Source organism: Pipistrellus kuhlii, unplaced genomic scaffold, assembly GCF_014108245.1.
Source record: "Pipistrellus kuhlii isolate mPipKuh1 unplaced genomic scaffold, mPipKuh1.p scaffold_m20_p_22, whole genome shotgun sequence".
Taxonomy (NCBI): Eukaryota; Metazoa; Chordata; class Mammalia; order Chiroptera; family Vespertilionidae; genus Pipistrellus; species Pipistrellus kuhlii.
This window is the reverse complement of record NW_023425521.1, coordinates 4,387,939-4,411,677: the sequence shown is the minus strand read 5'-3', so window position 1 is coordinate 4,411,677 and position 23,739 is coordinate 4,387,939. Positions and strand designations below refer to the sequence as shown.

At 57.5% G+C, this 23,739-nt stretch overlaps 2 protein-coding genes across 14 annotated transcripts in view; one reads left to right on the top strand and one right to left on the bottom strand.

The window, feature by feature from the left end:
• G6PC3 (glucose-6-phosphatase catalytic subunit 3) lies at positions 1-5,417 on the top strand. Of its 3 annotated transcripts, XM_036450980.2 has the most exons (6): positions 11-358; positions 3,020-3,126; positions 3,504-3,594; positions 4,176-4,294; positions 4,433-4,574; positions 4,781-5,417. In XM_036450980.2, exons 1-6 carry the CDS (start codon positions 141-143, stop codon positions 5,142-5,144), a joined length of 1,041 nt encoding a protein of 346 aa, XP_036306873.1. In that variant the 5' UTR covers positions 11-140; the 3' UTR covers positions 5,145-5,417. The 3 variants fall into 3 exon arrangements, with proteins under 3 accessions (XP_036306874.1, XP_036306873.1, XP_045442163.1); XM_036450981.2 differs by lacking the exon at positions 4,176-4,294 and having other exon boundaries at positions 1-358; positions 4,781-4,810; XM_045586207.1 differs by lacking the exon at positions 3,020-3,126 and having other exon boundaries at positions 137-358.
• A 2,098-nt stretch (positions 5,418-7,515) lies between these two features.
• The window catches only part of HDAC5 (histone deacetylase 5), a 35,622-nt gene continuing 19,398 nt past the window's right edge, over positions 7,516-23,739 (bottom strand). For 3 of the 11 annotated variants that reach the window (XM_036450950.1, XM_036450951.1, XM_036450954.1), the window contains 24 exons: positions 19,503-19,762; positions 19,264-19,405; positions 19,045-19,159; positions 18,652-18,782; positions 18,399-18,545; positions 18,199-18,311; positions 17,813-17,944; positions 17,431-17,653; positions 15,480-15,691; positions 14,686-14,988; positions 13,817-13,982; positions 12,875-13,008; positions 12,418-12,538; positions 11,869-11,969; positions 11,602-11,709; positions 11,126-11,181; positions 10,904-10,991; positions 9,648-9,767; positions 9,296-9,393; positions 9,011-9,129; positions 8,348-8,481; positions 8,009-8,093; positions 7,714-7,879; positions 7,516-7,635 (listed from right to left, as the gene is read on the bottom strand). In XM_036450950.1, the coding sequence (XP_036306843.1) occupies positions 7,596-7,635; positions 7,714-7,879; positions 8,009-8,093; positions 8,348-8,481; positions 9,011-9,129; positions 9,296-9,393; positions 9,648-9,767; positions 10,904-10,991; positions 11,126-11,181; positions 11,602-11,709; positions 11,869-11,969; positions 12,418-12,538; positions 12,875-13,008; positions 13,817-13,982; positions 14,686-14,988; positions 15,480-15,691; positions 17,431-17,653; positions 17,813-17,944; positions 18,199-18,311; positions 18,399-18,545; positions 18,652-18,782; positions 19,045-19,159; positions 19,264-19,405; positions 19,503-19,762 (3,314 nt within the window). In that variant the 3' untranslated portion in view covers positions 7,516-7,595. Of the gene's footprint in view, positions 7,636-7,713; positions 7,880-8,008; positions 8,094-8,347; positions 8,482-9,010; positions 9,130-9,295; positions 9,394-9,647; positions 9,768-10,903; positions 10,992-11,125; positions 11,182-11,601; positions 11,710-11,868; positions 11,970-12,417; positions 12,539-12,874; positions 13,009-13,816; positions 13,983-14,685; positions 14,989-15,479; positions 15,692-17,430; positions 17,654-17,812; positions 17,945-18,198; positions 18,312-18,398; positions 18,546-18,651; positions 18,783-19,044; positions 19,160-19,263; positions 19,406-19,502; positions 19,763-23,739 lie in introns of those variants that run through there. The other 8 variants (XM_036450952.1, XM_036450953.1, XM_036450949.2 and 5 more) reach the window with 6 other exon arrangements.

Genomic DNA, 23,739 nt, shown 5'->3' with positions numbered 1-23,739 from the left:
GCCGGCCTCGGGCGAAGAGGGCGGGGCCTGGGTCTCCCAGGGTGGGCTTAGGGCGGCGGTTGGTCGGCGCTTCCCAGCCGCGGGGATTCCTCAGCTTCTGCGCCGGAGCCAACCCCGGCCCGGCCGGCTCCCAGGTCGCCATGGAGTCCGTGCTGACCGCTGGCATCGCGATGGCGGAGGCGCTGCAGAACCAGCTGCCCTGGCTGGAGCCAGTGTGGCTCTGGGTTACGTTTCTGGGCGATCCCAAGAGCCTCTTCCTGTTCTACTTCCCCGCGGCCTACTATGCCTCTCGCCGCGTGGGCATCGCAGTGCTCTGGATCTGCCTCATCACCGAGTGGCTCAACCTGGTCTTCAAGTGGTGAGCGGCCAAGCCCCCGGCGACCTGCTCGCCCGCCCCCACGGGCCCTGAGTCCCGTGCGAGCCCTGATCGCCCAGCAGGTGCCCCAGGGGACCCCGCCTCCCGCCTCACCGGTGAACTCCGTGGCCTTAAAACCTCCCATCTTGGATTCAGACCTCCGAATCCCCAACATACTCATTAGAGTAGACCAGCTTTCTCAAAAGGCCCTTATCAGAAACCCCCCTGAAGGCAACGTTTAAAAATGCAAATACCCCATCCCACCGAAGACGTACTGAGTTAGAAACCAGCGCAAGGGCTGGGAATCCATATTTTAACAAATATCTATGGTGATTTAAGGAGCCTCTAGACCTGCTTCTCAACTCACTTTCATTCATCCAGTCACTCATTCCTTTGACATCGTTTTTAAGAAGCATGCTTTGAGACAGGCTTCGCATGAACTGCTGAGGTCAGAGAGGCTTGCCAATGAAGGTGTAGTCCCCAGAACATGACCACAGCATAGGGAGCACTTGGAAACTTGATAGAAATGTAGAATCTCAGGCCTGGGGCCAGAGCCACTGTATCAGAATCTGCATTTTAACAAGGACCCCCGTTGATTCCTGTGTACAGTGAAGTCTGAAAAGCCCTGAAATCAAGCACTGCCGTCCAGGGAGCACTTTCTCTTCTTTTTCCATTCATTCACTAGCAGGCTCTTAACACGGACTTACATGCCAGGAATCCCAGGGAAGTGGGTGGGGCTTTTGGGGCTTACCTCTGTGCCACCTGTTCTATCTTGGGTGTCAGAAGGTAGTTATACTTTTTACTGGGCGAGTAGCTGCATCTCCCTTCACCTCAGCCCTCGTTGCCAGATTCCCAGCCTGGCAGAGGGAAGGGAGGCTTATAGGAGACACTGGGCTGGGCTGGAATGTCTGGCTAAATAACGGAATTGGAGTTACCTTCCCTTGTAACTTCTCTGCAAGGCTTTCACCCCTTCTGTAAACGGAAAAGCCGTGTCTAATACTTTTCCTCTAACCCAGTGGTCGGCAAACTCCTTAGTCAACAGAGCCAAATATCAACAGGACAAAGGTTGAAATTTCTTTTGAGAGCCCAATTTTTTCAACTTAAACTTCTTCTAACGCCACTTCTTCAAAAATAGACTCGCCCGGGCCGTGGTATTTTGTGGAAGAGCCACACGCAAGGGGCCAAAGAGCTGCATGTGGCTCGCGAGCCGCAGTTTGCTGACAAGGGTTCTAACCTAATTGCCCTTTGCTCCGTGTTCTCTCCTCTTCAGTCTGTATAAGCATCCCTCTGTAGTCCTGTTCCCCTAGGAATCAGACCACCTCCTCAGGTGGACACTCCCCCCCAACTTGCCAAAACCCCCATTCATTTGCTAAGTGTGTATTGAGCACATGGTAGGTGTGAGAACAAGGCTGCGGACCCTTCTGTACTTCCCTCCCAGCTCTTGGTTTTCTGCCAGCCTCTCCTCTGCTCTCCCACCTCTTCTCTTTCTGGCCAAGCAACCTTCTCACTGGGTGATTTCACAGGGTCCGGCCAAGCATCTGCTAGGCCAGGGGATTTTGAATAGTTTGTTTTCCTTATTCTTCTTCAGCCTCCTCTGCCAATTCCCCACTCCCATTTCCAGACATAAGAAACTTACCCAAGTAATTCAGGGGGAGGTAATTCAGGTTGGAATTTGGGAAATGGGGAGAGAGGGGGAAGCAGGAGGCCCTGGGATCGCTATGGATTAGAAGAGCAGAGCTGGTCCTGTAGGGGGAGGGGTCAGAGTAGGACTTCTGAGCATCTCAGAGCATACACCCGCCCCCCACAATCTTTTACCTCCTTATCACTTTAAAAAAATATTTATGTTCTGCCCTAACCGGTTTGGCTCAGTGGATAGAGCATCGGGCTGTGGATTAAAAGGTACCAGGTTCAATTCCAGTCAAGGGCATGTACCTTGGTTGTGGGCACATCCCCAATGGGGGTGTGCAAGAGGCAGTTATTATATATATAATAACTCTCCACCCCTTTCCTCTCTCTGTGAAAAAATCAATAAAATATACTTAAAAATAAATAAATAAATAAATGTTTTAATGGTGTTAGGGGGAGAGGGAGATAGAAACATCAATGCTAAGAAAGAATCATTGATCGGCTGCCTCCTACAGGCCCCACACTGGGGATCGAGCCCACAACCCGGGCATGTGCCCTGACCTGGAATCGAATCCTGACCTCCTGGTTCATAGGTTGATGCTCAACCACTGAGCCATGCTGGCCGGGCTCCTTATCACTTTTTTAAAACAGTGTGCTTTCTTCCGCTCCAAGGTAAAGATCCATGGCAAAGCAACAGCACAGAATAGGAATCCTTTTATTTTCTTAAAAAAAAAAAAAAAAAAAAAAAAAAAAATATATATATATATATATATATATATATATATATATATATATATCGATTTCAGAGAGGAAGGGAGAGGGAGAGCAAGATAGCCCACAAACCAGGCGTGTGCCCTTTGCCAGAATCAAACCTGGGACCCTTCAGTCAGCAGGCTGACACTCTATCCACTGAGCAAACCAGCTAGGCCTGGACTCTCGTTCTGACTCTACCTCTAGAGTACCCCAGGCGTTCTGCCCCTCTCTTGTCCCCCTGGCTCTGTGTGAGCACAGTATCACCTTGCCTCTGTTCTCTTCTAGGCTCCTTTTCGGAGAAAGGCCGTTTTGGTGGGTCCATGAGTCTGGGTACTACCGCCATGCTCCAGTCCAGGTCCACCAGTTCCCCTCTTCTTGTGAAACTGGTCCAGGTACGAAGCCTCATACCTCCCTTCTCCTGTGTAGTTAGGATTTGGGGGAGTGTTTCAGAGTCCTTTTCAGCCAGGGTGGCCCAACCAAGAGGCCCACCTCACAGTTACACTGGGCCAGAGAATGAAGAAGCTCTAGGAGGACCACGTTGAATTGGAGGAGAGCACCTGTGCCAGTGCCCACCTTGTTTAGAGTAGAGCCAAGCCTGAGAGCAGTGCCTCGGAGAGGGGAGAAGGAAGCCACAGGGTGGAGGGAGCTCTGGGCTGTGCTGGGGAAAGGTTCTCTTCTCAGCCACGGGGAGGTGGCTCTGTTGAGCTATCACCAGGGGCACCTGGGTTCCACCCCCGTCCTCTCATCACAAGCTTCTTTCCCCCCACAGGCAGCCCCTCTGGACACTGCATGATCACAGGAGCAACCCTTTGGCCCCTAATGACAGCCATCTCTTCCGAGGTGGCCGCTCGGGTACACAGGTACACCTGGGCATTGCCCACCAGCAACAGGGCAGCTTGGGAGCTGGAGTTCTGGGGACCCTGGGCATTTGTGCTGTGGAAAACTGAACTGTATCCAGACGTCCCCTAGCCCCATGGTCAGCAAACTGCGGCTCGCAAGCCACATGCAGCTCTTTGGCCCCTTGAGTGTGGCTCTTCCTCAAAATACCAAGGCCTGGAAGAGTCTATTTTGAAGAAGTGGCATTAGAAGAAGTTTAAGTTTAGCCGAAACTGGTTTGGCTCAGTGGATAGAGCGTCGGCCTGTGAACTGAAAGGTTCTAGGTTCGATTCCGGTCAAGGGCATGTACCTTGGTTGCGGGCACATCCCCAGTGGGGGGGGTGCAAGAGGCAGCTGATTGATGATTCTCTCTCATCGATGTTTCTAATTGTCTCTCTTCCTCTCTGTAAAAAAATTAATAAAATATATATATTTTTTTTAAGTTGTTTAAGTTTAAAAAAATTGGCTCTCAAAAGAAATTTCAATCGTTGTACTGTTCATATTTGGCTCTGTTGACTGAGTTTGCCGACCACTGGCCTAGACCATTTGCCTCTCTTTTTTCTAGCCGCTGGGTGAGGGTGATGCCGATCCTGGCTTATTGCACCTTCCTACTGGCCATTGGTCTGTCCCGAATCTTCCTCTTGGCACATTTCCCTCACCAGGTGCTGGCCGGCCTGATAACTGGTGAGCAACTAGAACAGGATGGGCCCGGAGGGTGTTGTCGGCAGTGGGAAGACCAGCCTATTTTGCCAAACTGCATTGTAGCTCAGGGTGGGTCATGTCCCCAAACTCCTTGAAGCTGCTGTCACCCTACTCCTCCAGGTGCTGCCCTGGGCTGGCTGATGACCCCCCGGGTGCCTGCACAGCGGGAGCTAAGCTTCTACGGGTTGACCTCTCTGGCCCTCTTGCTGGGAGCCAGCCTCATCTATTGGATCCTCTTTTCACTGGGCCTGGATCTTTCATGGTAAGTTCTGCTTTAAAGCTTGGGCAGGCTGGGCCTGTCCTGCCTTACCTGTACCTAGCCTGGTGGGTCTCTGGTTCACTACATGAAAGGACAGAGACTGTCCTGGGGTCTCAGAAGAACATGGGGGTAGGCCCAATGGGGATGAGAGCCATTGGCTCTCTAAGTTCTGGGATCTCTCTCCTGGCAAAGACTTTTCCTCCCAACAGGTCCATCAGCCTAGCCACGAAGTGGTGTGAGCGGCCTGAGTGGCTGCACTTGGACAGCCGGCCCTTTGCCTCTCTGAGCCGCGATTCAGGGGCCGTCCTGGGTCTGGGCATCGCCCTCCACTCCCCCTGCTATGCCCCAGTACGGCGAGCACACCTGAGCAATGGACAGAAGATAGCCTGCCTCGTGTTGGCCATGGGGCTGCTGGGCCCCATGAATTGGCTGGGCTACCCCCCTCAGATCAGCCTTTTCTACATCTTCAATTTCCTCAAATTCACCCTCTGGCCATGCTTGGTCCTGGCCCTCGTGCCCTGGGTGGTGCTCACCTTCAGTGCCCAGGAAGCACCACCCATCCGCTCTTCCTAACCTCCACTCCAACAAAGCCAACGCTCCATGACCTCCACACTCCAGGAGGCAGGCCCATCCTCTTTCAGCCCCCCAAAGGCCCTACTCATCTTGAATTTCCGACTTCTCCCACCACCAGGCTTAGCTCCAAAGAAAGGCCCTCCCTCTCCCAGAAAGGCTGGTCCTCCTCCTGCCTCCTTTCCAAGCCCCCCAAAAGCAAAGGCACTAGCAAGCCCAGTGGGTTCCTGCAGCACTGTGAGGGGCTCAGTGGCCCCAATAAAGCCCTTAAACACTCTGGACTCTTACCTGTGTACGTATCCATTAAACGTGTCCGTGTGCACACACATGGATTCTGCCTGGGCCGCCTGTTCTCCACCCGCCTCCAACCCTGTTTCCACAGAGGCAGAGGGGAGGGGAAGGCTGTAAATATTCAGTTGAGACCTTCAGGCCTGAGCACCATCCCCCCTCGGCCATCCGAGAGGTCTTTTGTAGTGCTGTGGCTACCTTCAGTGAAGCCTTGTCTCTAACCTACTGGACAGAGATGCACCCAGCCTCCCGTTTCCTAAACTGGTTAGTCCAGGAGCTGGAGAGAAGAGCAGTTTATGTGGCCAAGAGGGGAAATAAGAACCACTCTTCCATTTGGGAGCCCAGAGGACAGAGACACTGGCTCCAGAAGGCACTGCCAGAAACAAATTTATTTATACAAGGACACACCATGTTATGGGTTACAAAATGCTTAACTGAAAACCATATCCGGGAGACAAAGCAAGGGGTGGGTTTACATGAGAACCAGACCAGCCACAGGAAGTTGGAAGGTAAGGGGTCCAGAGCTGGGGCTCAGCACGGGGAGGCCTGACACTGAGCCCAGGCCCACCCCCATCCCCCAGGAGTGTCTAGGACATACTAACAACATGTAAGAAGCGCGCAATGAGCTGATGGCGGTGGGACTCCTGCCCCTCCCCTGGCTCCTTTACCCTGCTCAGGCCCCAGCAGGGGAATACGTAAACAGATGGTGGGGCCCCAGGATGGGAAGAAAACAAGTACACATGGTATTGGGAAGGAGAGGAAGACTCAGTTCCCTGGGAGCCACGTCCTGTCTTTGGTTTCCTACAGGCTGGACAGCATCCCCAAGAAGCCTGTGGGCCCCCAGCCCCAGTATTGGGACTGAGCTGGGCTTCTGGGAAAGAGAAAGGCGGCACCCCCTCCTGATCTTAGCTTCCTTGGACTGGTGGCCAGCAAAGGAAGCCCAAGAGGAATGGAAGCTCCAGCTGAGGACAGACTTCTGTTTCTGGGTTCTGGCCCCGACCCTTCTAGAACCCCCATTCTCACCACCACAGACTTCATAAGGTCCCAGGAGAGCCAGGGCTGGTTTCGCTCAGTGGCTAGAGCATTGGCCTGCGGACTGAGGGTCCCAGGTTCGATTCCGGTCAGGGGATGTACCTCATTCCCAGTGGGGGTGTGCAGGAGGCAGCTGATCGATGTTTCTCTCTCATCGATGTTTCTAACTCTCTATCCCTCTCCCTTCCTCTCTGTAAAATATCAATAAAATATATATTTTTAAAAAGGTCCCAGGAGAGAGGGGGCCACTCTGCTTGCAGCATGCCAGAGGACTAGGGAAATCAGGTCCTGAACTCAAGGGCACTTTCACCAGCTTGCAGCGCCCCCTGCAGGGACCATTTTCTCCTTCCCCTCCCCCTGTCTGTGTCAGCAGAGGCAGGAAGGCCAACAGAGTACGTTGGAAAGCAGGCCTGGAGCTGAGGCTCCTCCAGGCCCCTCATAACCCAGGAGTCCAGCCCCATCCCTCCCACCCACCCCAGCCCCTGGAAGGGGAAACAGCCCCGCAGGAATGTAAAGGAAGACAGCCTACCCACAGACCAGGCCCACGTCCCCGGGCAAAAGCCTTCCCTTGGTGCTGAGGCCAGGAGGAAGGCGGAGAAAAGTCTGCAGAGATGGTGAGACAACAGAGTGGGGAAGAGGGTGGGGAGTCGTTGGGCAGGAGCCACCTCCCCTCCCCTCTACATCCTGACGGTAGAGACCCTTCAGGACCTCCCAAAGCCAGAGAGGAGGAGGGTGAAATTAAGGCATTTTCCCCCGTCAGCTGAAACCAAGGCACCGAACTTCCTGTTCCGTCTTCACTCAGGGAGACTCCAGAAACTAAAGGTACTACCTGGCCCCCTACCCACCTTGAGCTGGCCCAGGCTCCAAGGGGGGAAAGGATAGAATTTGGGAAGGTGGGTGTGAGATACAATATGGAGAGAGGCTGCACAAGGTAGCCCCATATCCTACAGAGGAAGCCAACTTTTCGAGCGGAGATGTGGGCCACAGGGGCAGAGGCCTGAGATAGCTTCGAGGAGCAGGAGGCGAGGCTGAGAGACCCACACGGCACACGGCGTTGAATGTGTGACTTTTTGCTTTTAATAGAAAAAATAAACAAAATCACAATGATGAAGCCCAGAGGACGGGGCCGGGGCGTCATAGGGCAGGCTCCTGCTCCATAGGCTCCTCCGTGGGCCTGTGGGAGAAGCACAGGGAGGGGCAGTGAGCGGCGTCCTCGGCGTAGGCGAGGGCAGAGGGGCGGGAGGAGCCTCACCTGGGGCTGTGCTCCCTGGCTGCAGCAGCCTGGGCCTGCTCGGCCCCCACGGACAGCAAGGCCATGGCGCTCACAGTCTCGGCCTCCTCCGTCTCACCTGCCTGGGCCTCGCGCAGGGAACGACCCAGACCAGCAGCAAACCTCTGCACACAACTCCAGTGTTTGCCTGTGGATGAGAGACGAGCAGGAGATCAGGGAGGGCAAAGCCACCATATGAACCTGTCCCCCAGCCCTGGCACACCCCCACATCCGGCCCTATGGTAAGGCCTGAGCCCCTCCGCCTGTCCCCACGTACTCTGGATCTCGATGACTTTCTCTAGCGTGGCCACTGCGTTGATGTTGGGCTTTTGCTGTAAGACTGTCTCATCCAAGGGCTGTAGCTGGCAGCAGAAGGAAGAGAAGGCTTAGGGTGGGGAATGGGTGGTGGTGCCCGACGTTCTAACCTCCCCATTCAGCCTCAGACATCTCTCATGATAGGAGGAACTCCTACTCAGAAAGCTCTCCTGGCCCCCAGCTGTCCGGAGGACCCAGGAAAACCTTCCCAAGGGCCCTCGGTACTGCTTGACCCAGGAAAGGGCCTTCCTCCCGGCCTCTCAGACATTGGCCTCCTGGCTTACATCCCTTCACCCCTCACCTCCACGCTGAGCAGAGCGGAGACACAGGCCTCAGAAGCATCACAGATGGCGGTCAAGTCGTGGCCTCCCTCCAGGGCCAGCACCACCCGGCCCCCTGCCAACGTCATCAGCTGCCTGGTCAAGTGGCCAAAACCTTTAGGGATGAGCAATGAGAGATGAAATGGTAAAAAGAAAAAGAAAAAAGAAGAAAAACAAACAATTCAAGAGAAGATAAGAAAGGAGAGAAATAGAAACAAGAAGTGGGACAAATAGCACAAAATAAGATGGGAGACTTCAACTCAAACGTGTGTATATATACCCATAATAAAATGTAATGTCAATGGACTAAATGCTCCATTAAAGACAAAACATAACAGATAAGCTTTAAAAATGCAATCAGATGTCTTTTAAAGAACACCACTGATACAGGATGGACCAACAAGCTCCATGCCCAGCCTCCGGGAGGAGACGCACCCTCTGCTATTCCCCCACCTCCTTCCTTGCTTGCCTCTCAAGGCCAGGATTGGCAGAGGGAGACTAGGGGGCGCTGCCAGGATTATTGCAAGTCTTGGACCTGCCCCAACTCTCCTCCCAACTGTGCAGCATCAGTCTAACTGCTCCACACCCCCACTTGACCCCTCCTTACTGTCCCACAGCCCCCCTTAATCCCCCAGCAGGCTCACATCTGGCGGTGACAGAGTAGCCACCCAGCGGAGACAGGTGTCCCTCAACAGCATCAAACCCGGCGGAGACTAGGACCATGTCAGGTGAGAACTCGTGGGCAATGGGCATCACCACTGTCCTGCAAAGGGAGGGCCCAAGCTGACCCTGGCAGGAGGCTGAGCCAGGCCTCGCCCCACTGTGCCCCCGAGACAACCCCCTCCACCTACAACAAACTGAGTGTCTCTGCCCTCCCACGGCAGGGCCCGGGGGCTCCCACCCCTCCCTTGGCCCTTCTCAGTCTTCACCTGAAGGCTGTTAGGTATTCCACGTCTCCGATGGGGGGGTCCACACCTCCCGTCCATGCCACGTTCACATTGTACCCCACGCCCGGCCCTCCGCCAACCTGGCAGCACGGTGGGGGAGGGGTTATTCTCACTGCCTAGGGATCCCAGAAGTTGCCCCCACCCTCAGCCCTACCTCCAGCCCTCACTCCACTGACCTCTGCTCTGCATGGAAGGGCAGTTGGCCGGTGTGGTCCTCCCACTAGGAGCCCAGACTCCCCAGGTACCAGCACCACCAAGGGCCTCCAGGACTCCCTGCCAGGTCCCGTTCTGCTACCTCCCTAAGGGGCCCCACATCTGCACCCAGGAGCTGTACCTCTTCAGGAGCCCCGGAGCCTGGGAAGAAGTTCCCATTGTCGTAGCGGTGCAGGGAGATGTAGAGCACGGAGGGGTCATTGTAGAATGCTTGCTGGGTGCCGTTGCCATGGTGAATGTCCTAGTGGGGAGGAGTGAGAGCATCAGGAAAATGGCGCAGGCTCTCGCCCACAGGTAAAAAAATTCCACTTGTCACCCCCAACCCCAATATGGTGAGCCTGGGGTACAGCCCACCACAAGCTACAGGGCATCTGTGTTCTGTTCACACCAGTATCACCCTATGCTTCTCTAACCAGGAGCTGTACAGGGCAGATGCAAAGCCACGAAGCGAATATGGCTACTCTCCCCAGGGCCCATTCTAGACAGCAGCGTGGAGGGCAGTGTTAAGGCTAGGAAGCCTTAGAGAACAAATGGATATAGCCAACCGGCATGGCTCAGTGGTTGAGCATCGACCTGTGAACCAGGTCACGGTCTGATTCCCGGTCAGGGCACATGCCCGCGTTGCAGGCTGGATCCCCAGTGGGGGGTGTGCAGGAGGCAGCCAATCAAATGATTCTCTCTCATCATTGATGTTTCTATCTCTCTTTTCCTCTCTGAAATCAATAAAAATATTTTTTTTAAAAAACCCACAGATACACTCTGAAGAAAAATCCAACATTAACATTAATTTTTAAGCCAAAGTTGGTCTTCCAAGAGATTCCACCCTTGATGAGGATTGCCCGTGGCTGCTTCCCCAGCTCCCAGGGAGTGGTGGGTGCCTTACCCTCTGCCAAGAGAGACAGGGTTTGAGAGGCGCTGTGCAGGAGCAAGAGTACAAGTGCTGGGGCCAGAAGGCTGATGTGAAACCCAGTGCCAACCTCCCAAACTGAGCGGCCTTGGCTGGGTAAGTCACCCAACAGCTCCGTGTCTCCACATACAGAAATGGACGTCCTGATTCTTCCTTCCTACATAAGGTGGCTGAGTCCACTGTGTGGAGCTATTACGATGGTATTGGTCTCTACTGTTCAAAGTAGGAAGTCCTTTCAGTTACTTGAAGCTGCAAGGTGGGGGCCCAGATGGACCAGGGGCTAAAGCCACTTTCGAGTCTCCTAGTGAGGAGGGAGTCCCAAGGACATGGAGGGTTGGGCTAAAGCTCCAGAAGGAGGATGTGAAGTAAGCCATCGGGCCCAGCTCCTGCGTGGGCACCCGAGGAAGAGGAGGCAGGGTTGGGTGGGGGCTTCCTGAAGGTTGACCCTGGCCCAGCAGCTCACTGCTTACCCAGTCCACGATGAGAACCTTGCCCACATTCAGCTTCTGCTGCAAGAGTTTGGTTGTGATGGCTACAGAGTTGAAGAAGCAGAATCCCCTGAGGGAAGGAGGAGAAAGGGCGGGGGGGGTCAGCCTTCGCAGTGTTTTGCTCCATGAGCAGGATACATCAGCTCGCTGAGTGGGGAAAAGGGTGAGGACTGCGGGTCTAGTGCAGGGCTGGGTGGCACTCACATGGCTGTGGATTCCTCAGCATGGTGTCCTGGCGGCCGGATGATGGCAAATCCATTCTGAAAAGTTGCAGACAGAGGGAAGGAGATAAGAGACAGGAAGGCAGGCAAGGTGGCCACAGAGGGGTGGACACAGAAGGACAGAAACATAAGCCAAGCAGGGAAGAAAACACAGATCAGAAACATGTATCATACACACCTGTGGCCAGCTGTGGGCCACGTGGGCAGACAGGCAGACCATCCCAGGTCTTGAGATGCCCATGAGAGCACCAGACACTAGTGCCACTTTGTTGGTCCCTCTTTAACCCTCATCCCCCAGCTGGCCTTAGAACTGTCACCTCCTCCCAACTCTGGCACCTGAAAGTTGAGGTTGCAAAGGACCATGCCTTACTGAAGGGAAAGCTAAGGCTGCCCCGTCCTCGGCTCCTGAGGATACAAGACCAAGGCAAGCAGTGCTTAGCTCCCCCTGCCAGTACTCACCTTAAGCTCTCCAGCTGCCACCTTGAAAGCCAGCTCCACCAGGCAGCCCACCGCCATGCGCACGGCACTGGAGGAGTGCATCTCGTTCCACACAGTGTCACTGTCCACCTGCAGGGGCAGGAGAGCAGGCTTCAGCGTGCCCCCTGCAGGGGGAGGGCAAGAATGGGGATGGACCCTTGGACAGCCAGCAGCTCTGTTGGGCAGGAAGGAAGGGGCCAAAATTGGGAGAACCATTCACCAACCCCCACTGGCAGGTGCCCTACTCACCCCGATACCCCCACAAGGCAGCATGGCGTACATCTTCTGGCTGATGGGGCCTGCAGGGGAGAGAAACAGAGCAACTCTAGAAGTTGCCTCCACTGCCAAGGCTGTAGGTTGGGGTGTGCAGAGGGCAGTGAGCTCAGTCATAGAAAAACACCCAAGCCCAGGACTGGCTTCTGCAGCCCATACCAGTTTGGAGATGTCTGTCCCCTGTGTTGGGGGTACATCCTGCCTCTGGGGCAGATAGCAGGGAGAAAGGGGCAGGATCATTTGGGAAGAAAAGCAAAACACACCCAAATCACCAAGCCGGACCCCTCACCTTCCACTCTGCAATGCACTCCCACCGGCACGCTCTGAGAATGTCATATTCTACATGAACAGAGTCCCTTGGAGGTATGCAATATGGCACTGAACCACCTCTGCCTTGGGGATGACCTGTGCTCAACAGGACCCACCTGCCTACCCTGGCCAAGCGGTCTTCCTGACAGCCCCCCATCCCACCCAGGCAGTGGACAAGGCCCGGCCCACAGCCTGCCTGTCAGTCTGCTCACTCACCAAGCAACTTCTTGCTGTCCAGCTTCTGTCGGTTGAGGGGGCTGGTCCCGTAGAGCAGGGTATGGTATTCAGAGTGCACCGTCTGAATCTCGTCCAGTGTGGCTTTTCGACCTCGGATCCGCTGGCAGGGGAGATCAGGGGAAGCGTGGCACTGAAGGTCCGGCTCTCCGTGAAGCCCAGACCCTCTCTCTGCACCACAGCCTGGGGCACATGGGGCCACTCTGACCTCAGGAGATCCAAAGGCTTTGAGAAGATATAACCTGGCCCCCCCGGACCCCAGGTCAGGATCCTCCCCGATTCAGCAGGGGACCATCGGGAAAAACGGGCTGTAAGAGATGAGGGGACTGGTCCTGAGGTCAGGGGTCGTACAGAGACACGGAAAGAGGCTTCACCAACAGGGAGCACAAAGGCCCTCGCTGGGTCTGAGTTGGAACTGGAGGAAGGAGGGCTCCCTTACCTCACACTTGCTGAGCAGGCCGGTCTCCTGCAGCCGGGACCAGATGCTCTGGATCCGGCCGGCATGCTCGGGGTGCACGTGTGTGTTTCCGCACATGCACTGGTGCTTCAGCATGAATGTGTCGTAAACCACGCCTGAGCCAGAGACACACTGCCCGTCAGCTCTGCTCTGGGCCACGTGACAGACTCGCCAGCGCAATCCTCAGAAGAGCTCATCGGCTCTCCCCAGCCACCCAGCCACCCTCCCACACACCACCCTTCTTCCCTCCTCCTGAAGTTTTCCCTCCATCACTGCCCGTCCAGCCTCCCTGCTCCTCAAACCTCCCCGAGGCTGACCTCGACACCCCCTGGTGTTTATCTCTGCCCACGATGCCCCTGGCACCGGACCCTCATGGCACATCCTCCTTTCCCCACTCCTGTCACAGCCCTCGGGTGCTGCTCCCCGCCCCACTCCCCACTGACGAGGAGAGACCATCCTCAGGCATCTGTGGCTGCAGCACAGGGCAGCGTCAAGGGGAAGGGCTTTCTGGAACGGACAGAGGCCTCCTGCTGGCCCTCACAGGGAGTCAGAGGAAGCAGGAAGGGCAGGATCCGACTGAGACAGTGGGCCTTCTCCACCCACTGGAGGGCTTGTGCGGTGATGGCACAAAACCAGGGGTCCCTCGGCAGGAGTGGTGGGGGCATGGAGAAGATGCTGCCCAGTGGGTATGGACAGGGGACCGCCACGCTCCCTCGCAGTGGGCAGAGAATGCCCCCACTACCACAGGTGGCTGGTGGTGCACAGGAAGAGGACAAAGGCCTGCTTCCCTCCCTCAGGGCACTCTGAGGGGCCCTGGCAATCCCTTCAGGGCAGGGGCTGTACCTCTGCACCGTTCCCACCAGGCTGGATGCACGCACAGGCCCCCGCACACGGGAGAAGGGCAGTCGGCAGCAGTGGGCTCACCTGTGGTGAAGAGGTGCTTGGTGGGCTGGTCTGGGGGGCTCTTCATGCCCCCAGGAGCAGCAGGGGAGGACTGGGTTCGGCCCAGGGCCTGGTGGGGCACAGTGGACAGGCTGAGAGGGGCCTGGTACACCTGTAGTGGCTGCAGCTGCTGGGCATCTGAGAACACCTGGGAAGGAGGAGTGGAGGAGGGGGCCTCGGTGAGGCTTTGTCTGAGATGGCTGTGAGGACAGGAGTCCTGGGCCTCCAGTGGGGTCCCCAAGCCAGCCTTTCTAAACCTCCTCCCTCTCTCCCACCCCCTCCCTCCAGGAACAGAAGAAACTCCAGCTTCATTGTCTCCCTCTCCGGGGAGGACAGCGGTGAGTCACGCAGAGCAGCACTGAGGTAAGCGTGTGGGAGGGGTGGGATGAGTCAGGCCCCGAGGGCTCAGCTGTGGCCGCAATGAATGAAGTGCGCTAGGCACAGGGCATACTGTAGTAACAGTGAGGGTGTGTGTGTACGCGCGCGCGCACACACACACACACACACACACACACACACACACGCACGCACAGGGACCAATGCACAACCGGCCCCACGTAGGCGGAAATGCAGATACGGCCACATTCGTACACACACACAAGCAGACAAGCGGGGGCGATCACAGACAGAGGCAGGGAGGGGCTGGCGACTGGTATTGGCAGCTGAGACCAACACCAGCAGCTCCCCCCCCCCCCCCTTCCACAGCTCCTTGTCTTTTCCTACTCCCGTTTTGCTCTCTTCACAAAGCTGGCCCCACGCAGCCTGGGCAGTGCAGACTGGGGAGGGGGAAGGGCAGGGTGGAAAGGAGGAAGGACAGAGGGATGGTGATCAAGGCCTGGGGGAGGGGGCACCTTTCTGTAACCAGTTCTGGACTCCTCCAAGTCAGGTCCCTCCTCAGCGCCACTCTCGCCCTCCTCATCCTTGACCTGGATGCAGTCCTCCTCCTCCTCTTCCTCCTCCTCTTCCTCCTCTTCCTCCTCCCCTTCCTCCTCTTCCAGGTCCTCCTGCGTGCTCTCACTCTCCGTGGAGCCTTCTCGGGGTATGGTGAGGGCTCCCTCCCCCAGCAGGGCCTCCTGCTGCTCCGTGAGCTCCTCCTCAGTCTCCTCAGGGTGCGTGGTGGGCTGTCGAGGCAGCTCCCCGGTCTTCGTGAGGATCTGGGAGCAGAGCAGAGAGAGCGCGTCAGCTGGGAGGGGGAGCAGCCGTGCTATCGGTGGCCCAGGAGGGTCCACCCTTCCCTCACCTCTCCCCTGCAGCCACCCGGCCCTTACAGAGCCTTGTGAACCAGAAAAAGGCAAGGTGCCGAAACCGGTTTGGCTCAGTGGATAGGGCGTTGGCCTGTGGACTGAAAGGTCCCGGGTTCGATTCTGGTCAAGGGCATGTACCTTGGTTGCGGGCACATCCCCAGTGGGGGGTGTGCAGGAGGCAGCTGGTTGATGTTTCTCTCTCATCGATGTTGCTAGCTCTTTATTGCTCTCCCTTCCTCTTTGTAAAAAAATCAATAAAAATATATATATTTTTTTAAAAAGAAAAGAAAAGGGCAAGGTGGCACGGGGGAGAGGCCTCGGGGGTCAGCCCCCTCTCTCTCCCTCCTGCCAGCCCGGCCCTGCCCCCAGCACAGCCCTGTGCGTCTGCTTCTCAGGCTCACCTTGCCCAGCTGCAGCTGCTGCTGTTTCTGCTTCTCCAGGAACTGCTGGTGCTGCTGCTGCATGACCAGCTGCTGCAGGGCCTGGGGGCTCTGGGGGAGTGGCGAGGACTGAGTGCGGCTCAGGGGCCGGTGCCTCGGGAGCTTGCCCACCGTCCGCATGCTGGTAGCCACTCGTTCACCCGTCACCAGTGGGGACTGCCCATGGAGCGGCACTGTCAGGGGCAGGGAGGAGAGTAACCATTACTGTCAGGCCCCTCAGCCCATCCCAGACTCTCCCCATCCCCAAAACACTTATACACTCAGGAGAAACTGTGGAGGGGCCTGGAGCCCCCCGCCCCCAAATCTGAGCCCCGTTCTTCCTCCTCCCCATAATGAAACAGTCTCACAGCTAAGAGCCACTGCCTCCCGTAAGCGCTCCTGGATTCTCCGTCCTCTCCCTTTGATTCACTTATGTTGGCACATGTATGCGTGGACCCTCCATGTGAAGTAACTGGCTCTTCCCATCTACAAGCCCTCCCTGCTCAGGAACATGGATCCTGGGCTGGGAAGCCCAGAGCCAGGACCACGTGTCTTTTAAGCAGAATCTCTTCTGAGGCCACTGGCTACTTAAGGGCTGACTGTCCCAGGCTGTGCTGTCCAATCCCACAGCTGCCAGCCACACTGACTACTGAGCACTTGAAATGTGGCCTGTCTAGCCCTAGCCGGCTTGGCTCAGTGGACAGAGCGTCAGCCTGGGGACTGAAGGGTCCCAGGTTCGATTCCGGCCAAGGGCACATGCCTGGGTGGCGGGCTCGATCCCCAGTGGGGGGTGTGCATGAGGCAGCAGATAAATGATTCTCTCTCATCATTAATGTTTCTGTCTCTCCCTCCTTCTCCCTTCCTCTCTGAAATCAATTTAAAAATTTATTTTTTTTAATTATTTTTTTTTAAAAAGAAATGTGACCTGTCTAAATTGAGATGTGCTCTAAGTGTGAAATACACACAGGTTTCAAGAGAGTGTAAAACACAAAATATCTCACTGATAACTCTTTATATTGCCTACATGTTGAAATGATAATATTCTAGATATAGTGAGTTAAATATGTTATTAAAATTAACTCCAGCTGAAACTGGTTTGGCTCAGTGGATAGAGCGTCGGCCTGCAGACTCAAGGGTCCCAGGTTCGATTCTGGTCAAGGGCATGTATCTTTTTTTTTTTTTTTTTTAATATATTTTATTGATTTTTCACAGAGAGGAAGGGAGAAGGATAGAGAGCTAGAAACATCGATGCGAGAGATACATTGACCAGCTGCCTCCTGCACACCCCCTACCGGGGATGTGAAGGGCATGTATCTTGGTTGCGGGAACATCTCCAATAGGGAATGTGCAGGAGGCAGCTGATCGATGTTTCTCTCTCATCGATGTTTCTAGCTCTCTGTCCCTCTCCCTTCTTCTCTGTGATAAATCAATAAAATATATATTTTTAAAAAATAATAAAATAAAATTAACTCCACCTGTTTCTCTTTATGTCTGAATGCAGCTACTAGGAAACTAAGTTACGGGGGGGCGCGGGGGCCTGTGTTCTCGGTTTACTGGGCAGCGCTGCTCTGGCCCGAGTGCGCCATCAGGGCAGCAGGAGCTGCGGAGCACAGGAGCCAGCCCCGCAGGCTGCAGACCGTGGAGAAATCACTGATGCCACTGAGGGGAGCTATGGCAGGGCTGGGAAGAATCCTTGGCTGCTTCTGTCTGAGGGTCCTGCCTTGAGCAAGGTGACCAGACGTCCCGATTTTTAACAGCTTGTCCCGCGGCGTTTTAAAGTTTTTTTAAAACGCCGCTGGACGCGGGACAAATTGCTGGAAATCGGGGCTGTCCCGCCAAAAGCGGGACGTCTGGCCACCTGAGCCCCGAGCCCGGGAAGTGGGGCTGCGCCTCCCCGCCCGCACAGACGCCGCCCACTCACCCGCCCACTCACCGGCGATGAGGGTGCTCTGCTGCCGGGCCTGCTCCAGCAACAGCACGTGCTGCAGCAGGGAGGCGTGCCCATGGGGGCTCGCCTCGCCCTCCAGGGCCACGCCCAGCAGGCAGCCCGGGATAGAGGACGTGCTCATGAACTTGCCGGTCAGCGCGCCACCCTGCCGCAGGGACTGAAGGGCCTGCCTCTCAGCCTCCTGCTGTGCTGACAGTTTCGGGGAGGCCTGGGGATGGAGAGGGGAGGCAGGTGAGGGAGGGGCTCATATCGGACCAGCACCCCTCGCCGACCCTCTGCCCATCTCCCAGCTCGGAGGCAGTGTGCGTGATCTCCCTCAGCGCTCGCTGGGGCATCCGGGACTAGCAGGGCAGGCGCCTGTACTCACAGTGAGGTGCGAGTTGGTGACAGTGACGGTGGCTTGCAGCCCTAGGGAGATGTTGGGCAGAGAGGGAGACGTGTAGAGGCTGAACTGGTTGGGAGAGCTTTCCAGAGGGAGGGCCCGGTGCTGGGGGAGCATCTGGGGAGCAGTCAGGAGAGACAGGCATGAGCGCAGGCAAAGGGGAGCCACCTGGGGCTGAGACGAGAGCTTTGAAGGTGCCCTGCTCCCCCCACCAGGCCCCACCTGGGGGCGGGCCAAGAGTCACAGCCCTTCAGTGAGCACATCCCCCTCCAGGGCAGCAGGTCTCTCCAGCCTGTCTGCTGGGCACTCTCAGCAAGTCGGATGGGAAAAGGGGTGCCTCGGGCCCCCCCGCCCCGCCCGCAGGCCCGTACCTCGGTGGGGATGTTGGGGACGGAGCCAGTAAAGCCGTTCTCGGCGATGGTGCTGTGCGAGCTGTTGGGGGAGCTGGGGCCGGAGCCTGGCGCGCTGTTGCACACAGATGACACTGCGGGAGAGGCAGCTGTCAGCTCGGCCGGCTGGAGCCCCCGCTGCGCCCAGGCCCTGAGCACGGGCACAGGGGAGACGTCCTTACCGCCAGGCCCGGCGCCTGTGATCTCCACCGCTCTCTTCTTAAAGGTGCTGATGACAGTCCCGTCCTTCCGACGCAGGAGGGGACTGCTTCTCCGCTCGGCCACCTTCTGCTTTAGCCTCGAACGCACTTTCAAGTTAGGCTCAGAGGCTGCGGGGAAGGGAGCCAGGGCTCACACACATCCAGCAAACGGGCACCTGCCGCAGCCCAGCCCCCCCTCCAGGAGCCCCGTGCCGGAGGCCAGGCCGGCCCTCACCCGTTTTGCGGAGGGGGAAGTCATCGCGGCTGTCATAGGGCCCGAGCAAAGGCAGTTTGTAGGAGGGAGGCGTCCCAGGGGGGCCAGTCTGGGGAGGGGAACTCTGGTCCAAAGAAGCATGGTGGGCTCCCCTGGGGGTGAAGGGGGGCAGGGATAGAGACAGAGTTAAGGTATCACCTGTCACCTAGCACTCTACGTTTATGAAATATCCGCTGTGTGCAGCGATAGAAAAATGAATCCTGATGAGGGAAGCGAGAGAAACCAAGAGTGGGATTTCCGAGGAGGGACTGAGGGCCCATACGCGGCTTTAGGTCAGAAACCTCTTTCTAGCCTGCAGGCGGGCAGCCCCTGTGCAAGGCACCTCTGCCACCCACGCCTGCCAAGGGTCATTACCAGCACTTGGGATGCTGCGGGAGGGAATGGTTGAGGCCGCCTGGCGTGGGCTCCTTTGACTTCGACAGGAGGAATTCCTGGAGCCTCAGCTTCACCTCGGTGCTGGCGATGGCACCTGTGGGACAGGGGGCAGCTGACCTGGGTGCTCGGGCCAGGACCCCACAGCCTAGGGGAGACGGACAGGAGTCCCAGCTGGCCCCAGGAGGCCCCGGGCCTTACTCTCTTTGCTCTTCTCCTTATTCCGCAGGATGAGCAGCTGCTGTTCCAGCCGCTGCTTCTCCAGCTCCTCCTGCCGCTGCTGCTCCCGCTGCCGCTGCTGCTCCAGCTCCTGCTGCCTCTTGGCTGCCAACATCTGCTGCTGCTGCAAAGGCACCGGGGCGGGGCCGGGGGAGGCAGGGTGAGCAGGTCCAGGCGGGGGTCAGAGGTCAGGGCAGCCCCCCCGCACCCCCCTCGCTCACCTTGAGGTGCTTCTGCAGCTGGACCTCATGCTGCCGGGTCAGGTGGTCATGCTGCTTCTGGAACTCGGCGAACAGGAGCTGCTTCTGCAGCTGCTGCTGCTGCTTGAGCGCCAGGAGCTCCTGCTGCAGCTGCTGCTCCCGCAGCGCAGGGTCCACAGAGCCGGCCAGGGCGCCCCGCAGCTCCACTGGGCTGGGGCTGCCTCCAGCCCCACCACCCAGGGAGCTGGGCATGGCCCCTGGCAGCACCGGCTTCACCTCCACTGTGGGGAAAAGAGACAGAAGGGGGTCCCCGCTAAGCCCTGGCAGCCACGCCCGACACCCAGAGTGCTATCAAGCAGGACTACTAGACCAAGAGAGAACGGAGATGGGAAGTCAGAACCCTCTGCTCTGGGGATACAACCTTCTGCCTCAGTTAAAGGAGCCATAACTTCAATAAGAAAAGATGCGCCTGGCCGGCTCAGCTCAGTGGTGGAACATCGGTCTGCGGACTGGGGGGTCCCGGGTTCGATTCCGGTCAGGGGCATGTGCATTGGTTGTGGGCACATCCCCGGTGGGGGGGGGAGGGGTGCAGGAGGCAGCTGGTCGATGTTTCTCTCTCATCGACGTTTCTAGCTCTCTATCTCTCTCCCTTCCTCTCTGTAAAAAAATCAATGAAATATATTTTTTTTAAAAAAGAAAAAAGAAAGAAAAGAAAAGATGCGCCTGGCCGGCTTGGCTCAGTGGACAGAGCATTGGCCTGCGGACTGAAGGGTCCCAGGTTCGATTCCGGCCAAGGGCACACGTCTGGGTTGTGGGCTCGGCCCCCAGTCCTCGGTCCTCGGTCTCATCTCTCATCATTGATGTTTCTATCTCTCTCTCCTTCTCCCTTACTCTCTGAAATCAATAAAGAAATTCCTTTAAAAAAAAAAAAGAGAGAGAAAAGATACAAGCCCAGTACCTGGAAGACGGTGAGTGTTCAAAAGGTGCTACTGTCATTGAGAGCTAAAGCCACTGGGTTCTTTACTGATGAGGAAACTGAGGCTGCAAGAGGTTTAAGTAATATGACCAGAGACAGACAGCAGGTGACTGATGAACCAGGATATAACTACTGTCCTTGTGCCTCCTCCCTCACCTCTCAACGCCACACGCTCCCCGCCAAAAAGTCTGGACTCGAGAGACGCTGAGGCACAGAGGTCGGTTCTATTGATGAAATGACAGGACTGGCAGCCAGGCCCTCAGGGAACGCAGGAGGCCCTCGGGGGCCCTCTAGACACCCCTGTCCACTTCCCTTCCCTTCCCCTCACCCAGCTACGGGAGCTGAAAGCAGAGGCCACGGGAAGGGGGGTGAGCTGGAAGCCGGAGGCCTCAGGGGAAGGGGGTGCAGGGCTGCACCAAACCAGGGACAGGAGGGGGCTGGGACGCAGACTGGCTTCCTTCGCCGGATTATCTCCTTTCAACAGTTTTATTGTAATTACCCTGAAAATGCCGCTATATATAGAGTGAGCCAAACAGCAGCTGTGCGGGGGGAGGGGGGGGACGGGAGAACGGGAGAACGGGAGGGCAGGCGCAGAGAGGAGGTGGGAGGAGGAGACAGGAAAGGAAAGGGAATCAGACAGGAAGAAGGTAATAGCAGGGGGGCGGAGGGGGGACGGGAGCTGAGGCAGAGAGCTCCGAACTGCAGTCCCCGGGACAGCCTGCTGGGAAGCGAAAGGGAGTCTGGGGCCTGCTGGGTCCCCAGGCCCTGGGTCCAGGCCCCAAGTGGACAATGGGAATGGGCCGATGGCCCAGGGAGCGGCAGAGGGCTCCGAGGCGAAGGATAAGCCTCAGCCTCTTGATCGCTGTACGCTGTCCGCTGGGCACTGAACGTCACTTCCCATCGCTGCCGGGGGCTGCCAGGGCAAACACCGCGCCCGCAGGGAGCCCCAGCCCCAGCCACACCCCACACAGCCTCCGGCGCCAGCGGGAGGGGAAGGCAGCTCCCACCGCCTGGGAAGGAGGAAGTGAGAGGCAAGGCCAGCCCATCTCGTTTCTTTTCCGTCTCTTTCTCCAAAGAAAGCCCTGGCTTTCCTCACTCCAGCCCGGGGAGGCCCCGGGGCGTGGGGAGGACTCTATGGCCAGAGGCCCCGCCTGCCCAGCCTGGAGAAGCACCTAATATCCCTCGGCTGCGGCGCCTCCTGCCCCGAGCGGCTTCTGCCCGGGTTCCCCCAGCCCCTCGTCAGGAGTACGGGGGGGGGGGGGGGGCTGAGCTAAGAGAGGCCCCCACCCTGTGCAGTCAGCCTTTGGGCCTAGATCTGACAGAATGTCACGAGGCAGGGGCTAGGGGACCCCCTGGGGGAGGGGAGGTGCAGCCTGAGCAGAATGTCGCTCTCAGTCCCCATCGTCCCTTCTCCCCCAAGCACTGCGAGGCACATTCCTCTGTGGTCTGCCCGCCAGCCACACTGACGACTCTGCGGCCAGAAGGCAGAGCCACATCTGTAGGAGTGGCCAGATGCCGCCAGAGGGTGGGGCTACACACACACACACACACACACACACACACACACACACACATTCTATCCCAGCACCAGGACATTTCTGGAGGCGGCCCGCACCATCCAGGGGGCAAAACAGGGTGGCAGCAATGAGCCAGCAGCCAGCCTCAGGCCTCCCAGCTCTGGAAACACCCAGCAAGGCCCCAGCTGCCCTGCCCAGTGTGGCCCAGTTGGTTCTCATCTCATGCACGGAAAGGTCGCTGGTTCCACTCCTGGGTGGGCACATGCCAGTTACCAGCTCGATCCCCTGGGGGCATGCAGGAGGCAGATCGATACTTCTCTCTCCTCCGATCCTCTCTCTAAAATCAGTAAAAACTTTTTTTAATGAACCTTTAACATAAAGGCCCGAGCTGGCTGGAGAGTCTGTTCCTAGGTAAGCCTGGCTAGGCCCGGGGCACTCCAACCACGCAGCCAAAGGTAGACAAGCTTCAACCTGCTGCTCCCAGCAGTGCTGGGCTGCAGGAGCCAATGCCAGCCCGACCGCCCAGAGAAGGGCAGGGGTCCGAGTGATCCTGGCTCCTCGCAATCCTGACTTCCCTGGCAGGAGGCCTCCAGAGAGGGCACGGGCCCAGGTGAGGGGGATCTCCCACCACGGCTCCCTCCCAGCCTCCATCACTGCTGTCACGGAAATGCCAGGCCCCGCGCTGCAGTCAGAAATGCAGCCCATCGGTATGCGGGCGGTGGGGCAGCCAGCGGGCTCTGGGCTCCGCCACGTAGCACTGTTCCCACACAAGCAGGAAGCACGGGCGGCTGGAGACTATCAATACGCAGGCCCCGTGGAGCCTGGACCGGATGCAGCACCCCAGGGGGCCACCAGGTAGTTACCTGGCTCCATCCGAGATGGAAGGGGCTGCCGCGGAGCAGCTGGAATCAGAGAAAGGGCAGGGGGTAGGCACTGAGCCCCTGCATGTAGTCTGCTGGGCACAAGACCTGGGGCCTAACTGGCCTTGCGCCCCTCAAGGATCTGTGCCCTCTGCCAAACTGGCACAGGCACAGTAGGTGCCGTGGCTGCCCTCATCGCGAAGCGCCTGGAGGAGAAATGGGTGTGTCGCGAGAAGAGGCTCTCGATCGCCTCCCAGTGGACCCAGGGCGGTGGGAGGACCTCTGAAAGGGAGGGAGGACTGAGGACACTGCTCCTCACGAGGACAGTTGAGGAGACCTATGAGAGGCCAAGTGTGGGGTCACGTACAAGGGCAAGACCCTGGTCCTCCCTGAACCCCCGTACTTCCTTCTGATGGCGAGCTGCAGGGAACAGAAAGTGAGCCAGACAGCCTACAGGGGTCCTCAAACTTTTTAAAGTGGGGGCCAGATCACGGTCCCTCAGAGAGCTGGAGGCCGGACTATATGAACTACTGATTCCCACTGTAACACCTCGGCTGCGCTCACTGCCCAGAAAACCTGGCGGGCCGGATCAGACTCCTCTGCGGGCCGCATGTGGCCCGCGGGCCGTAGTTTGAAGACGCCTGGTACACAGTAACCTCCTACAGGAGAAGCATTGTCTGCCCGCTGCAGACGCTCCTTCCCAGGGACTCTGACCCTTTCTCCTGGGAGTGGCGGCCTTGGGAACAAACGGTAACACCATCCTGTCCTCTGGCCTTCTGTGGGTTGGACCCACCCTACCCTGTGGAGAAAGCCAGCCCAGGTAGCCGGGTGGGCAGGGCTAGACCCTTGCAGCCATCACAATGACCCCACTTGTACCAGGCTCTGGCTCAGAAGGAACCTCCCTG

Coding starts and splice junctions, on each gene's coding strand:
- G6PC3 (XM_036450980.2), top strand. CDS start 141: ATGGAGTCCGTGCTGACCGCTGGCATCGCGATGGCGGAGGCGCTGCAG. Junction 3,595..4,175: donor GTGGCCGCTCGGGTACACAG/GTACACCTGGGC, acceptor TCTTTTTTCTAG/CCGCTGGGTGAGGGTGATGC. Junction 4,295..4,432: donor GCTGGCCGGCCTGATAACTG/GTGAGCAACTAG, acceptor CTACTCCTCCAG/GTGCTGCCCTGGGCTGGCTG.